This window comes from Danaus plexippus, chromosome 4 (genome assembly GCF_018135715.1).
Source record: "Danaus plexippus chromosome 4, MEX_DaPlex, whole genome shotgun sequence".
Classification (NCBI taxonomy): domain Eukaryota; kingdom Metazoa; phylum Arthropoda; class Insecta; order Lepidoptera; family Nymphalidae; genus Danaus; species Danaus plexippus.
The window spans coordinates 3,023,864-3,041,232 of NC_083538.1; the positions used below are offsets into that span (position 1 = coordinate 3,023,864).

At 28.5% G+C, this 17,369-nt stretch overlaps 2 protein-coding genes across 2 annotated transcripts; both read left to right on the plus strand.

Annotated features, from left to right (window-relative positions):
• Nucleotides 1-4,614: 4,614 nt before the first annotated feature.
• On the plus strand, nt 4,615-11,983 carry LOC116768419 (acyl-CoA Delta-9 desaturase-like). The gene is made up of 5 exons (XM_061525025.1): nt 4,615-4,886; nt 7,908-8,127; nt 8,673-8,803; nt 10,497-10,702; nt 11,282-11,983. Exons 2-5 carry the CDS (start codon nt 7,914-7,916, stop codon nt 11,745-11,747), a joined length of 1,017 nt encoding a protein of 338 aa, XP_061381009.1. The 5' UTR covers nt 4,615-4,886; nt 7,908-7,913; the 3' UTR covers nt 11,748-11,983.
• Nucleotides 11,984-12,116: 133 nt separating this feature from the next.
• On the plus strand, nt 12,117-16,863 carry LOC116768611 (pyrokinin-1 receptor-like). The gene is made up of 4 exons (XM_032659365.2): nt 12,117-13,572; nt 13,867-13,964; nt 16,014-16,121; nt 16,632-16,863. Exons 1-4 carry the CDS (start codon nt 12,819-12,821, stop codon nt 16,701-16,703), a joined length of 1,032 nt encoding a protein of 343 aa, XP_032515256.2. The 5' UTR covers nt 12,117-12,818; the 3' UTR covers nt 16,704-16,863.
• The last annotated feature ends 506 nt before the right edge of the window (nt 16,864-17,369 follow it).

Below are 17,369 nucleotides of genomic sequence, written 5' to 3' on the forward strand. Positions count from 1 at the left end.
CCTATAAAAAGGCTATATCTTCAATTGTAGTCAGGAATTCAATAAAACATTTTTATAGCAAAGCCATAAATAATGTTTTAAATGTGGCATATAAATTGAAATCAAATGAAACCATATAACAAAGGATATAGAAAATACTTCTCATTTCATATACATAAACGACAAATGATAAATACATATATTTTTTTATTAAAATGACCTATCTCTTAAACGATATATGGAAAAAGCGTTAGGTTATATATAATTTTCATTTGTGGCTATGGTTTTAATGTCATTGAAGTTTTTCTCGAAACATTTTACTCAAGGTCAAAGAAAAAAATAATAATATATATATATGGATAATATTATCATACTATATGTATTAATTATGTAAATATTTTACTGAATAAATTTTATATAAAATATTATTTTAATTAATTAAATTAAATCTGACGTCGCTAGTTCTTCTACATACGATTTTTTTTATTATTAACTGAGTAAATGTACTTCCAATTATTAAATATGATATAAATATATTTTTTGTTCTTAAAAAACAATAATATGTAATTACATTTTCGGATAGTTCTGATAAACAAACAGATGCTGTAATTAATTATATAAAAACCTATAATAGATTTAAAACCGTGAAGACGTTTTTTTAAAGCCATTTAAGTATTATTTTCTTTCCGACCTTAGTATTCAAGAGCTAACTGCGAACACGGATATAGACTGTTATACAATTGATGGTTACAATATGGTGGCGAGATGTTCAATTTAATAATTTGAACTTATAGACTAGATGCCATTTTAAGGAGTTCAGAATAACGGCCAATCGAACTAAATAATCGCACAATGCAATTTGCAATTATTTTTGTTACTTTATTGTAATTGGTGTTTATGAGGACTGTTTAGTTTTAACTCACTTGTATTATATGATTGATAGTTACGTAATTTTAAGTGACGAGGAATTGGTTCATATTGATTTTTATAAAACATTTCTTACTTTTACTTTTTGTTATAATGTACAATTATTATAAAAATTAATTATTGTAATCACGCTTGTATGTCAGACAAACAAAATGTTTTTTATTTTTAATAATCAATTGCAGTTCGTTTTTACTTTAAATATTTATATGCATTCTTGTTATCGCATCCTTATTTATTGTAAATACAAATTACATTTTTTTTAATTAGCCGATTTCAGCGGAGGGTATTTAAAAAAATATTTTCTTCTTTATTACTTGATTTCTTTTATTTTAGTACTCTCGTACGCTTATAGTGTTATTGCGGATTAGGTACAACATTTAAAAAACCCATGTACACACACACTCAGACATTTATTCATATAAATTTTACGTCTGTTAAACTCTTTAGAACTATAAGCATATTTATTTTTTTCTACGTTTAGTAAAATCAGTGTTAAGAACATTGATTTTCATAATTACAATGTATGTTTGATTGTGTTGAAATTTAAAATGCCATTGTGAACCAAACCATCTTCAATTGATTTGTCTAGATTTTAGTTTGGTCTCGACAACTTTTTGACTGGTTACGCTGTCAAAGCCATTAGGGATAACAACTACGGTCAAGGCGAAACTAAAAAAAAAAGTAATTACGTGACATCTATCTTTTTTTTTATAATATGGCCTTCGACATCTATCTTAATCCAAGATGTGAACACCTAAGAGGAAGAACTATTTATTTTAAACGTATTTATTGCTTGCTGTCATTTTTCAAGAGCTTCTTCAACATCAAACCTTCTTTTAAAAAGTTACACCTTCATAACACAATTTATATTACATACAAGTTTTTCATGATTTTATTCCATTTGGATAAAAATATAAATAAATAAATTTATTTAATTTCATTTCTTACTATTTCAGGACTGTTAAATGTTAATGGTTTGCAAAAAAATAAAATTGATACAGTCTCGTTAGCACAAGTTGAACAATATTCGTTTGAGAGCCAACATATGAATTCTAACATTGGGTATAATTTTTATTTGTTATTCTTTTCTTCCTTTTCCTTTTTCTTTTTAATTCCTTTTCCTTTTTAATTTTCTTTTCAATATAAAACTAATTGTCATGTATACAATTCGTTGCAAACCAAACAGACCATAAAAAGTATATGATACAAAGTATAGGTCTTAAGTCGATTGAAATTATATATTTTTTTTATTTAATTAATTCAAAACATTTTCTGTATACATTTATGTATAAATATAGTTATTGCGTAACGGATTGTTTTTAGCCTTAGTATTCATATAAACTTTCGCATAAGCTTGTCCACGACGGTTTAGTGACGCGATTTTGTGGATTTACAGATAATAACTTTTGACAGCGGTTTTGATTGCTTCTTAACGTTTACTGTAAAGCGTTTCAATATTAGAAACGTATAAATAGACTTACGTACGACATCAGCGTAATAGTTATCTTATAACGAAAAAAAAATCATCTTAATCTAATTAATGGTTCTATGGTAAATAAATTGCCAAAAAATTATTAAAGAGTCTGTCACAGAACATTTTAATTTCGTAATATAACGCACATAGCGCTAATGAGATCAAAGACTTCAGCGAGTATTCATTTAAAAGGACATAGCCCATGTTGTAAGTAACATCTCTTCAGGGCTTATTTTATACCAACTAGTTAGTATAGCATAAGTAGAAGATTTAGATTAGTTCTTATTACATATATCTCTTGACTATAATAATTTTAGAGTTAAGTTTCAGCTATAACATAAAGGAATAGTTAACAGAACGTACTATTAACTTTTATAGATAATAATCTACTTAAAAAAGAATTGTTCAAAATTAATGTTATGTGTGTTTCGCAAGAAAATATATATTCTGCTAATTAAAGTTAACATCAGAACAGTTTTATCATCATGGTTTTAACTGGCGCCTCTCTTTTTCAGACTTTTTTTTCAAAGTTCAGGTACCACTACATATTGTTATGCAAAAATTTATAGTTCTTACAGCAATATCCGCATGCTTCTACACATACACACAAAACTAATTAACAGCAAAAATATAACATCCATTTTAAAATCTTTTTATTATCATTGTGAATAAAAAAGTTTAATTATTTTGTATGATTAAACATAAAAACGAAATGAGGATGAGTCCAAAGTTTGCTTTATCAATAAAAAGCTGAAAACGAAAAAATACTCTAATATTCTCAACCAACAATCGCCAGATGAATTTATTTATCAAACGTAATTATAACTTGTTTTGCATATTTAATAAAAATTTGATATATGAGGCATTAAAAATACTAATAAATCTTTATCAGCGTTATTAAGATTAGTCGAGATAAGAATCACTTGTTATCTATAGTATCTGTATTTATTGTACCCTCTTTTTTTGTCCTTATATCTATAACAACAATAACAATGATTTACATTCTTCGAACAGCTGTGACAACTACTTAAGAGTTTGTAATGTTAATGGACACCTTACTTTGAATTAAACGTTTTTTTACTGTAACACATTTCTGACCCATTTTTTATCTAAACTTTGAACTAAGTAAACCGTAATATCGTGGAGACGATTAAAAATAAATTTATCAAGTATAAAAATAAGATAAAAAGTATGTTTTAGTTTTTGAACTACGCCCGTTCGTTTTAGTGTTGTTATTTCAAAAGAAAACTAAATATCTTTTGTAGACTTTTCAATGAGGCTAATATATTGAAAAATCATATCTGCATCCTTATCACAGGCTTTCATAGCCACGATACTTACGGAACTTTTCCAGTTTCTTACAAACCTACGTTGAGTTTATTACGTGCCAAAAGTTAGACAAACGCTCTGTATGTTTTGTTTGTATACACATTTGTGATAAATATACTAAACTATCTTTTCATGTTTAAGACTATGCTTCATTATGCTTATTGCTTAGGACGGAACTTCCCCAGTCGACTGAATTCATCAAAATAAAATTATATGGTAGTTACTATCAACTACTACAATCGTTTTATTTAAAAAGTTATATCTAAGATTTTGGCGAGTATTTAAAGGAAGTAATATTTAGGGATGCACTATTGCGTTTTGTACTATTTTAAACTACATACCCCCGACGTTTCGGTTCCTTTGCAGCAACCGTGACGATGGGCAGACGAGATGAACAAAAATATTTTTTGTTTATATCACACTACATCCGAAAACATTAGTTTTATTTATTTAAATAGTATTACAGAAATTAGTAGAAATTTTAAAGATTTGTTTGAACTTATGATAATTAATTAACTAGATGCTATAATGCACCTCCAATTGACCTAGAACACATGAATTCCTTGTTCAGTGATAAAATACAACAGACATTTTTGTTACATTATAATAAAAAAATACAAGCAAATTAATTTAAAATTAACATAAAAATAGTTATAATACTTCAATTAGATAAAAATATTATAAAATTAAAAAGAAGTAAATCAGACACCTTAACATTATTCTGAATATCGGAATTTGTTCCTGGTATTTTCAAAAAAAAAAAAAACACAAAGTATAATAGATTCCGTCATAAACACCAATGATATAATTGTAACTGGAATCCGCAATTTGGTAATTAATGATAATAGTACAGTGCTAACATCAGCGAAACATCAGTTGCGAATGCGCGAGAGTCATTGTACAGTCGCCTTGTCGAAAATTGTTCAGTGGAATATTTTTTTTTTTCACTTTCCGTCATTAGGAGTGCAATTTTTGTTATCGTTTGTGATACAACATTATGTAACCGAAAGATACGAATAGTATTAGCGTCAAAACAATCTAATGACATATATATTCGCTGTAAACAAAATTCTCTTTGCAGTCTTTCGAGAACGTTAAATCCGATCGCAGGGAAAGTGCTAACTTAATAAACCTCTTTGGTGAAAATAAGTTGCCTTAAAATTCCCACTACAACAAGGTAAGTGAAATATCAACTCACGTTTCGTTTCAATTTCATTTTATTAATTGATTAAGTTTTTTTTATTTTTATCTTAAATAATGTTTGTTTCTATTTCTTATTACTTGATATTTTTAAATATTTATTTTTATTTAAAGTTTTTATATATATTTGAAAATTTTAATATTTTTTTTTATATTAAATCCAAAGAAAAGTCCGTTAAATCGTTTTACTTTCATTTGTAAAATATATCAAAATAATAAAAAAAAAATAATAACTAAATAATAAACGTCGTCGTCGTAATTTGTCGTCCCATTTTAACTTAAATCTTGTCTGAAATTCACACTATTGTGTTTAAAATATATAATAAAAAAATCAAATTTTACAGTTTCGTTGAAGTAAATCTGTTACTTCCGTTTCCTAAAAATTAATTTATTTGGGTAGAAAACTGAATAATACATATTCGACCGAACATATTAAGTTTGCTATTATTATATTCATATCAGAATAGCGTTAAAGACAAAATTAACTATGCTTGGATATAAAAAAAAAAACGGAATAATGTTATATGAAATAAAAATAATTTAATACAAAAGTAAATGCGATATATTTGCATATTATCTTATCTATTGACATGACGGCATCATCTTTCCATCATTCGATCGTACCACGAGGTCAAATGTCGACAGCTAACAGTATTTTCCTTTTGTAAGCACAACACATAACACACGTAATAAAAGCGGACATTACGTTTCTGTAAGAATTTACCATTTTATTGTATTATTCATTTATTATACGCGTCAAGTCATATAGGAATTTGTTTTGGAATAAAATAAACTTAGAAGTGGACTCTTGAACACACGGTAGAGTTAAATTTTTCATTTATATCAACTCTATATATGTAATCTGCCGTTAGAAACTGCTAGGAACTATAAATTTTCGGTGTATTATTCCAAATTTAAAATATTATTATCACGTTCAGAATCAGTGTATATAAAAACAATAATTATTTTTCTGTAAATATAAAGCGTATTGAACATTGAACGAAACCGCATTATGTTCTTAAGAAGTTTCTCAAAGTTTTAAAAGTAGATGAGATAATTTTTGCCACAAATCAATTCCCATTTAGTAACAATTTTTACATGTATACAAAATTCATTTCATAATATATTTTTTTAATATGTCCAACTTATTCTATATGTATATAGGAAATATAGTAAAAAGTCGAAAGGCTTCATGGATGGGTAACCACCACTACATTCTGTACCATCGCCTACCAGAAGTTTGCATCGTCAAACTGTCGAACTAAATACGCAGCGTTAGCGGTTTCTCATTCATAAATCCCCCTACATGATACTATCAACAGAGATTTATCAATGAAATACAGAAAACGATCCGTATTTAACTATGCAAACTTGGGTTAAGGGTAGTGTTTAGTCAACTCAAAACCAAGTATATACCATCTCTTATTTCAACGCTTCCTTAAATATGGAAAGTTGCATCAAAAAAGAATTAGTTAACCTTCAAACATGTACATAATATTATAATTTTAATAACATTAAACTTCGAAACGACAATTTCTAAGTGGGTCACTTAGGTTGTAGCGTCTTAGGTAATATTTTTTCATCTAGAAATGCTTTTCTTTTTACGTTAAATATCTTTCAAGTGGTGAATAAGAGTGATTTGTTATCCTACATTTTCTGGGTACTTACTTTATTTAATTGAAAACCAAAGAAGGTTTCTAAGAAAAAGGTTTTTCAGCACAGGTCCAATAAATGTGTCAAAGGTTACCTACGGCACTGTACAGACTTGTCAAGGGCAAATCAATATTATATCTTATTATTTATATCACAGATAATAAATATTTACATTTATAATCCCATACATATTAATTTTTTTTTGTTTGATATTAAGAATAAAATGGACATTCACATATTATGAAGATTAATAGTAAAATGCCGAAAATAAATTAATGAAGATATTAAAATATATATATTTATATATATATATATATATATATGTTTTATGTCTGTTAATATCTTAATTACTAGAACTATAATTGTTGAACAGTGACATTGTTTTTAACTGGTCTCTTAAGCCAACTTATATTTAGAACTCAGTTATGACAAATCGAAACATCATTCAAATCGCTTTACAAAAAAATATCATAAGCCTTTATTAATTAAATAAAAAATCCTTTTTAGCTTTTATTAACACTAATTAGAATACAGTGAATAGAAAATACAATTAACTTGAACGCAAAGAAAAAGTACTAAAAACTCGATCGTAATTACCTACAGATAATTAGAAAGCACAGTGTCACTAAAAGCAGAACATGAGGCAGCTTAAACATTTCATTATTTTAATATTCCTACTTATATGTGTACATAAAACACAGATTTACCGTAAATTATGTGTTACTTATTTACACATAATATATTAACATGTTTTAAATATGTTCGTGTGAGCATTTAAAGAAGTGGATGGATTTTGGCTTGAAATAAATTACAAAATTATTTTTTTCAATAAAAATTAATAAAATGCGGAGAAAACTTTAAATGTAGGCGAATATTAAACGATAGATGAATGAAGACATAACAAACTTTTATGTAATGAATAAACATATGTTTAAAATTAAATAAACCATCTGGTAGTTCTGATTTTATTATTAAATTGTGTGTACTACGAACAATAACGGTAATTATGAAGGGAGACAATTAACATGTTATAATGATCAGAAATTAAAGCAATTTATAACATAATAATTTGTAATATCATTAAGTTAAAATGTTAATAAAGACATTAAATTATTCGACGTTAAAATATTAAATTAGCTTCCACGATAATAGCCCTGATGGATGTTGTTTTGGACAATTATTAACTAGCTTTTTTGGTCCATATTGTACTTTGAACAATTCACAAATTTCATTACAAATGATTTAGTATGTTGTGATTTGCATAGAGAGAAAACATATCGTATTAACAGGGTGGCAGGGATACATAAGAAAACACTTTAGACTAATATTGTAGGTTTTTTTTCAGGCGAAAATGCCTCCACAAGGCCAGCAATCGGAATCATGGGTGCTGAATGAGACGGATTTAAACAAAGACGCCGACACACCGATCGTCCCACCCTCCGCTGAGAAAAGAAAACTTCAAATAGTCTGGCGAAATGTGATACTTTTCGCATTATTACACATAGGAGGAGTATACGGCGCCTATCTGTTTTTCACACAGGCTATGTGGTCGACTAGATTATTTGGTAAGAAATCTTGTAGAAACGTACAGAGTGGTTGTTAGGAACGATCGATGAAATTTCATGAATCATAAACATCTGGTTCCTGGGAATTCATGGATATTTAAAATGTTTTATTAACAACTTAAATTTCCAAATCCCTCCTTAAGAATTTAGCACTGGAAGGAAAATAATTTTTATCACCTGAAAGCCAAAAATGTAAAGTCTTTCAACTTGGCTAGTTAAGTTTAAAATTTCGACCTGAAGTTATAGAAAAGAAAGTTTAGATAGACGATTTTAAATGCTATTACGATCTCGTGGAAAATGTCAAAAAATATAATAATAAAAAATGCTTCAAATATAAAAAATCATACAAAAGGATAAACAAAGAGTGTTGTTGTCTTTCTTTATTCCTTATCACACCAAATAACGTATATAATTTCGCTCTGATTCTATTACAGTGAAATTAAAACTTGCTAATAAATTTTGTTAAAATTATAACACAGATATGAATCCATAATATGTATTAGGAATTATTGAAATTATATGATTATTTTAAAATTGTTTTGCAGCTGTTGTCCTATATTTATGTTCCGGATTGGGCATAACGGCCGGTGCACACAGACTCTGGGCTCACAAATCGTACAAAGCAAGGCTCCCTCTACGAATGCTATTGACACTCTTCAACACAATCGCATTTCAGGTATGTAAACCTTAATACAGTAGAGAAATATGCTTTAGAGCTATTTTTCTTTATTGTTTTCATTTTTATCGTGAACATATTCAGTGTTTGGTAATATTTATCCGCGGATACCTCATAAATATTTATAATAGATTTTAACATTCATATTCTCATGATAAAAAATATTTATTAGATGTATTTACGACTTTATTCATACAATTTTATATCAGCCTTTTTATCAGACTTAGGCGATTGCTTATGCCAGTACACATTTTTGCGATTACATGAATAATGTTATTATCGTGTCTGTAGTAAAGGAGGGTTACTTTTATTTCACTGTTTACCAAAATTTCTGGTTCGGTTGATATTTTTAAAACCAATAATAATAACATGTACATTTCAATCTTTCAAACTATTTCGTCATAATATATTATGTCGAACGTCAGTAATACCAAATATAGATTGTAAATAGAAAACTTAACGTCAATTAATATCCATCTAATAGACTAATATTTTGTTACAAAAACTATTAATATTATATACTCTACTGTATATAATCTACCTTATCCTTAAACACATAGTCTCGAGAAATTTTACTATTTAACGTTCGTTCATAAACATACGTTGATACAATCGTATGAAAAAAATTATGAATGAATATAATATGGAAACGCTATTTACGCAATGTGATTGTGGAAACTTGTAAAAGGGCTACTTACTCGAACAAAAAAATATATATATTCAATAAAATATACTTTATCATGACATAAGTAAAATCATTCTGTCACACACATTAAAACTTTTAATTACATTTTAACATTGATTACTATTATCGTATCATGTTGTCATTATGTCATCTTTGACCCGTAATTAAATATACAAGTGATGTGCGCGTGATTGGTAACTTTCCCGCACTGCCTCCCTAAACCTATCGAAGTATTTATACGTTCTTTAGCAGAAATAAATCGCGTGTTATTTTTTTATCACATCGTTATGTAATTACATCGGTTTTGTTTACTTGTTAGCAACTGGACTATTTTGGCAGCTGTACCTTGAACTCCACGTGTCGAGTGTAATGTATACACATGATTCGGAATACACACGACCAGTTACTCAGTAATCACATCACTGTCAAAGTCAAATCTTATCTCTATTAATCATCTGTGTTTTGTTTATGAAATATTATTTAATGTAGACGATTAAAGCGCCCTAGCATTAAGTTTGCTTTTTGTCCAACATTTAAATACGTTTGCAAATAAGATTAATGAAAAATTTTTTACTACTCTCGTTGTCTATAACGGAGAAAAATAATAATTTATTTCTAAAATGGAACGTAAAACTACTTAAGCATAATCTTTTTTATACTTAAAGACTTCAAATCTCTTTTTCTACGTAATAGGTAGCGTGGTATAATACTTTTTTCATAAATATATATCAATAGACGTTAATTGTATTTAGTAAGGATAGAAAATGTGAAAATGTAAAGAGAATATTATTAAATTCTTTTGCAATTTATCTAATAAATGTTTAGTTATAAGAATAAATCGGTATTTATTCTTTACACAAAAAACACTACGCGTGTCCTTAACGGTATCAGTAAGAGTGTATTGTTTAGTTTCTCCTGTGTGTTATTCAATAATTTATTTAACCATAATGAAAAAATCTTTATTCCTGGCTGACTGATTTGAAATGCTTCATAAATTTTCTATTTCAGGATTCTGTAATAGACTGGGCCCGTGACCATCGCATGCATCACAAATACTCCGAAACTGACGCTGATCCTCACAACGCGACCCGAGGATTCTTCTTCTCTCATGTTGGATGGCTGCTTGTCAGGAAGCATCCAGAGATAAAAGCAAAGGGCCATACGATCGACATGAGCGACCTTAAATCTGATCCTGTTCTGCGATTCCAGAAGAGGTTAGTTGTGCTTCATATATTTTCAAACTTCTGTACTACTTATACCTGGAATAAATAATCTAGATAATTATTCTCTATGGGAAACCAATTCATTTATATATGGATATTGCCTCTATAGAATTAATACTCAAATATCTTAAAACATATTCATTACGTTTTATTAGTTTAATGTATGTAAATATAGTTTTATTTAGATAATAGGCTAATTTGATGGAATATTTAACTAATCTTTCGTAACAACTAGGTGACTCATTGGACACACGTTTGAATTCGATTCCAAAGTATACCAATCACATACTACGTAATTAATTAACATTCCTCACTAAGGATCAACGTGAGTTTATAACAGAGAAGGGTAATTTCATTATCAGGATTCCTAGTGTAATGGTTTAAGGTTCTTAATTAATACCGATTATCTTAAATTTTTGATGCTAAATATTTAGAAACTAATAATCCTGTATGAAATTATTATTACATATATGTATGTATTTATGAATTTAAGTACTCATGTTCAAGAGGACATACAACATATCTTCTTAAACCTTTTAATATTTACTTTATTTCAATTTTTTTTTGCAGACACTACCTTCTACTAATGCCTCTGGCCTGCTTCGTTCTGCCAACTTACATTCCCACTCTGTGGGGTGAAACATTATGGAACGCCTATTTCGTGTGCGCTATATTTAGATACGTATACGTCTTGAACGTAACTTGGCTGGTAAACTCTGCAGCTCACAAATGGGGCGACAAACCATACGACAAGAACATAAACCCAGTAGAAACTAAACCGGTTTCGTTGGTAGTACTGGGAGAAGGCTTTCACAACTACCACCATACCTTCCCATGGGACTACAAGACCGCTGAATTAGGACATTACCAGCTGAACTTTTCGAAGCTCTTTATCGACTTCATGGCAACAATTGGTTGGGCCTACGATCTTAAGACGGTATCAACTGACGTCATTGAGAAGCGTGTGAAAAGAACTGGCGACGGTTCTCACAAAGAATGGGGTCAGGAAATTAAGGAGAAAATTAGTCAGGAATAAATTCAAAATCTTAGATTATATTAATCAAAAATAATTAATAATTATAATGTAATTAGTTAAACATAGCTGTCATAGCGTTCTAAACATTTGTGACAATGACTGTAAACAGATTTGTGTTGAATATATAAGTATATATTATAAGATAGTCCGTTTTGATATTAATTTATTGATTGTTATTGTAATATTGAATTTAAAAGACTAAATAGTTTGTTAGAAAAATAAAATTTTATTTATAAGTCTGTATTCATTGCCCTAATTTTCTACATGGTACTCGTAAACTCTATGTAAACAATACACTATATCTAGAAACCTTCTACAACATTGCTATTTCAATTAGGGTTGACTGTTGCCTTACTATGGTTGCTAGTAATTTGCCCTCTTGTTTGGATACGGTCAATTACTTTTACCACTATGGTGTTCTGAAAAAGTTCGTTATAAAATAATTATTTGAATATTAAATAAATAGAGACTGACTCGTTGTACGGTACACTGATACATGAAAACCTTTTTCTGCTATGTTACACACCAAAATCTGGTACAAATAACTACATTATTTTTACATTGATATGAAACAATCTTGCCGGTAGTTATCAAGGTTGCGAGATAGGGATATTTATAAAAATAATACGTAGTTTTATTTTCGTTATTCCGGTAATGATTGCTCGTCATAAAAAAGTTGTTCTGTTTTCTCATACATTTTTATATCACATAAATTGTATAATGAAGTGTTTACAAAATATTTTGGCAATAAATAAGTGTCAATTCGATCTTTAAAATTGTGACGGTCAAAAAAATAAATGCTCTTTTATAATATTCCAAATTTAAATTAGGTCATGGCGTTTTTAATCATTATCCATTACGCACATTTATATTCTTATGTAATGAATAAATATTTTTATAGGCAAACACTTGTCAGTTTTAAAACGTTAAATAAAAATACGCACAGATTTGAACAACCTGTATATTTTTTCATGGCTTTCCAAAGTTTCCACGTACAAGCGGTTACTCTCGGGCGCTACTGTTTGAAAGACGTGTGCGGACGGTTAAAACAAAACGTATTCCATTTTTACTATGTTGACAGTCGATAATAACACGGACAGCGATGATATATATTCATCGTATGGGATCGGCCTTTCGTTATATGACGAGATGAGTAATTTCGTTGAGAGTGATTTAATTAAGAGTATACTCACTTTGTTCCTCGGTACATCTATGGTATTTAGTTTAGTTGGGAATATGTGCACTTGTGCAGTTATAGCAAGAGATAAAACCATGCGGACTCCTACTAACTGTTATCTTCTGAATCTTGCTATATCTGATCTCATGATAACTGTGTTTGTTCCTATTGAATTGTATATAATTTGGGTGCCAGATTATTATCCGCTTGGCGAAGAAGGTTGCAGGATACACTTTCTTCTTTGGGATCTTCTGAGTAACTGTAGCGTTCTAACGATCCTGGCTTTCACAATAGAGAGATACCTTGTTATCTCGAAGCCTTTTCTACGACAAAGACTCCTCTTGACTTCGCGTATATCCAAAATATTAACATTGACCTGGGTGGTTTCTTGTATATTCTCATTTCCAAGTGTGTACTCCATTTATTTCATAGAGAGAAAACAAAACGTGTATTGTGTCTTTACCGTGTCCGAGAGAGATAAAGTTTTTTACATAGCTATCGAGTTGTTGGTGTTCTTCTTTTTCCCGATGACTGTTATATTCGTGCTATTTATTATGATAGTTCACAAATTAAAAACAACCGAACCGAAATCCAGAGCTAATCCAGCTATAAGTCATCACAATAGAAATAAAGCGGTAAAGATGTTGGGTTAGTCAGACCTATTTTTAATGTTTATATTAAAAAAAGTAAACACAGTAAAATATATTCTATGACTAATTATAATAAGAGCTGAATTCGTTATTTAATAATGGGTTTCACTTCAATTCAATACGTATATAATATATCCTGTTAATACATTTTTATTTTATGTTTGACTTTTATTTCAATTTAATTAATTATTAGTGAAAACTTTGCAAAGTCTTAAAATTGTTCTTACCAAACTTATATATTTCTACTGTAGTGGTCACAGTAGTAAAAGTGCTTAAGGATATTTAATTCCAGCTGCTGTGGCTGCCTCGTTTTTCATCTGCTGGTCCCCGTACGCAGTACTTCGTATGATGATTGTCATACCCAATTTAAGTTACGAGGAATATAACGATGTAAGTAAATATACACATATGTATCATACAAAAATATAATCGTTTTATATTAATAACAACACTTTACCTAACTCAATTCAGTTAAAATGATGAAATTCTTAAAATATCTTTTTAGGATGTGACGTTTTTAAAACAGATTTTCACGTAAATATTTCACCGATTAAATAAAATTTTTGATTCTATTTTTTTATAAAAGTTTTTATTTTTATTAATAATTTTACAAACGTAAGAGCACTAAGCAAAAGTAAAAATCAATAATTATACACTAATAGCTCGGTCGTTTTAATAAAAAGTAAGTAGCGAGATCTAAAAATGCAAAAACTTAGAACTAACAAGAACTAATCACATGTCAGAGATATAAGCATTGTTTACTGTATATATTTATAATGAGTGTACGACGATGGCTGGTAACTCAGTGAATATTAAATATTGATAAACTGTTCGGCTCATGTCGGGCCGGAACTGTGACTCTGTTTCCCATAAATCATGAATTATCATTAACTCTCCCTGGTAAAACCTACTTCAATGTCACGGAAATGCAAATCAGTTGATACTTTAGTAAAATTTAATAGATTTTTAATGAAATATTATTTGTAATTTATGTTAATCGAAAGTAATTCTTTGGAATGCCAATACCTTTATTGCCCCTTATTAAAATCATAGAGAAAGCAATTCGTCGGCATTAACTGAATTAAAGATTGCAGCCTATATATATAAAGTTATATTTTTGACTTACCACGGTGATGACGGTAACCGTGACCACGGTTGCTGCAAAGTAACCGAAACGTCGGGATTATGTAGTTTTTAAATAATAAAATCCGCGTAGTAAATCCGAATAATACTAGTTTCATTTAAATGAATACTCGCGAAAATCTTAGATCTCATTATATTTTTGACTTTCTTAGGAAAACAATGTCAGGAGCCATCTCATTACGCAGAGAACAAGTAACAGCAAAGTTTAAAAACAGGCTTCATAACTGATTCCAACAGCGGTATAAAATTCCGTAGACATATTAGTATTCAATTTTCATTTACGACAACAAAATTACATATTTTAATTATATTGCAAAATTTATTTTCAACTGAACTATACGAGGACGTGTTGTAAAAGCCTTTAGATTTTCACCTCAATTAAGGACGTTATTATAAATAAATTTAAAATTATTTTTTGCTGAACTGAATACTTTGGCAATACGGATAAATATTGCAACATCGTTTGTAATTATTTTTTTCACCGAAATAAACAATGACCAAAATATATTGCATTAAAAATAACAGACTTTTGGACGATTTTTTGTTACATATTAAAAATAAACATATAAAGATTTCAATGAGTTATTTGGATACTGAAGATAAAAGTGTTACCCTTAAAATATTTACCACCTTATCTTTATGGGCACTTTGAGTGACAAAAAGATAGAGTTCTTCAAATGCATTTATGCAGGAAGGCTCAAATGCAGGAAATTTTGATGCTATCTCTGCTTAGTATTTCCGTGGCTTTTGTTTTGTACAGTTTAAGTTAATATTGTCTGTGTTCTGCTTTAAGGTAATTATATATAAGATGTCTTTTGTTTAACGAAAGTCTTTTACTTATATCTAGCATATATGTATGTGTATATACGTGAAAACCATAGTCAAAACAATACCTATAGTTACTTACGTTGAAGCCTTATATTTTTAAATAACCTAGATACCAGCTTTAGGACTATCTGTCACACTAATTTTTGAATAAACCATCTGGGGCTTCATCGAAATGCATACAAAAAAAATCATTCTGCCGTTTAGTAGGATTTCAGTGACAGTTACTATAGAATTATATACTCATATTAAGATGTTTGTCACTTTATGTTAATGTGTTTCTACTTTTTAATATTTATTTTAGAAATAATACTGACAAAACCTATTCAGTATAAAGTGTTAATATTTGCATACCTAGTTCGTAGACGAAATGTTGTACATAACAAGTTGTACTTTTAAGGCTCTCAACAGCTCAAGCTGGACATGTTTAAAAATAAGACTAAAAATTTATTCAGACTTGTTTCCTTTCAGCTATGGCGTGCCTTCGTATATTTAAGCTCTATAAACAGTTACATGTCCACCGCAATCAACCCGATACTTTATAGCCTCATGTCCAGAAAGTTTCGACAAGCATTTAAAGTGAGTACATGATAAATAATATCAATCATGAGCCTTGACAACTAACATGTCGCGCTTAAACGTGTTGCAAAATCAATTTTCAATTTTCCCACATTCAACTGATATAACTGAAAATAAATGCTTCAATATGTTAACAAACCTTTATACGTATACTGTGTTTTTGATAATTTTTTTATATTAATATATTTTCCTGTTGTATATAAAGTTTTTTTTGTATCTACGCTATCATAGTATTTATAGATTCTTCCGATTGTTTTATCTGTTCAATAGACAATAACTTATGTTTTGTTAAAAATTTATTTTCAATGACATTTTTTTTACTTGTAAACTTTTCTAATAATTGTAATCTAACACATTTCCTATGTTTTATATATTATTTACGTAAAAGGCAATTTTTTTTGTTCTATGTAGGTAAATTGTTATAATCCAATTCTTTGAAAATAAAAGTTAAATTAGAATGTAATAAGGATGTTTTAGATCATCTATATATTATATTTATTTATATTTCAGGATCTACTCAAAGGAAGAAAAGTACGGAGAATGACGCTAACAAAAAATATTCAAATACATTCAAATGTCTAACATTTATTGAAAATAACCGGTAGGGAAGGTTACGATGTCTATATGAAGTCAACATTGAAGGTTTACAAAGTAATTATTTTAGATTATTCGAAGTATTCAAATTCCATACTTCCATTTTTTATTACGACTATTGGTTACTTCTGTAGATATAATATACTATTTCTAGTCAATATTTTGTTTACAATATTAATTAATGATTTTAAATTGTTACTTTTGTGAAATATAAATGTTGAAAGTGACTTTTATATTAATTTGTATACAATTAATCTCAGTTTAAGTTAATATCTTTATGTTTGTTACTTTTTTGAATTCAATTTGTTTCAATTAAAGAGTTCCTAATATCAAAGACTTCTGTCTTAGTCTCTAGTCGTGTTTTAGCAAAAAGTTTCTTTATTGAATTACTAATAATTTTGTTTCTGTGAATTTCACAATTTAATCTTAAAATTAATTTATCGATATCTATAAACGATATCGATATCTATCTTTTTATATATCGACAGTATTTTATTATAATAGTTGCTAATATTTCGTCGACCTTAGACTTAATAACAATCACCCGTGTATATTATGTGATGTCGTCAACTATAGTGATTGACAGTATGTCATTCTAGTTAATCATATTAATTGAAAAACATCGCTCCCTTTGTAAACATTAAAATAAGTTTC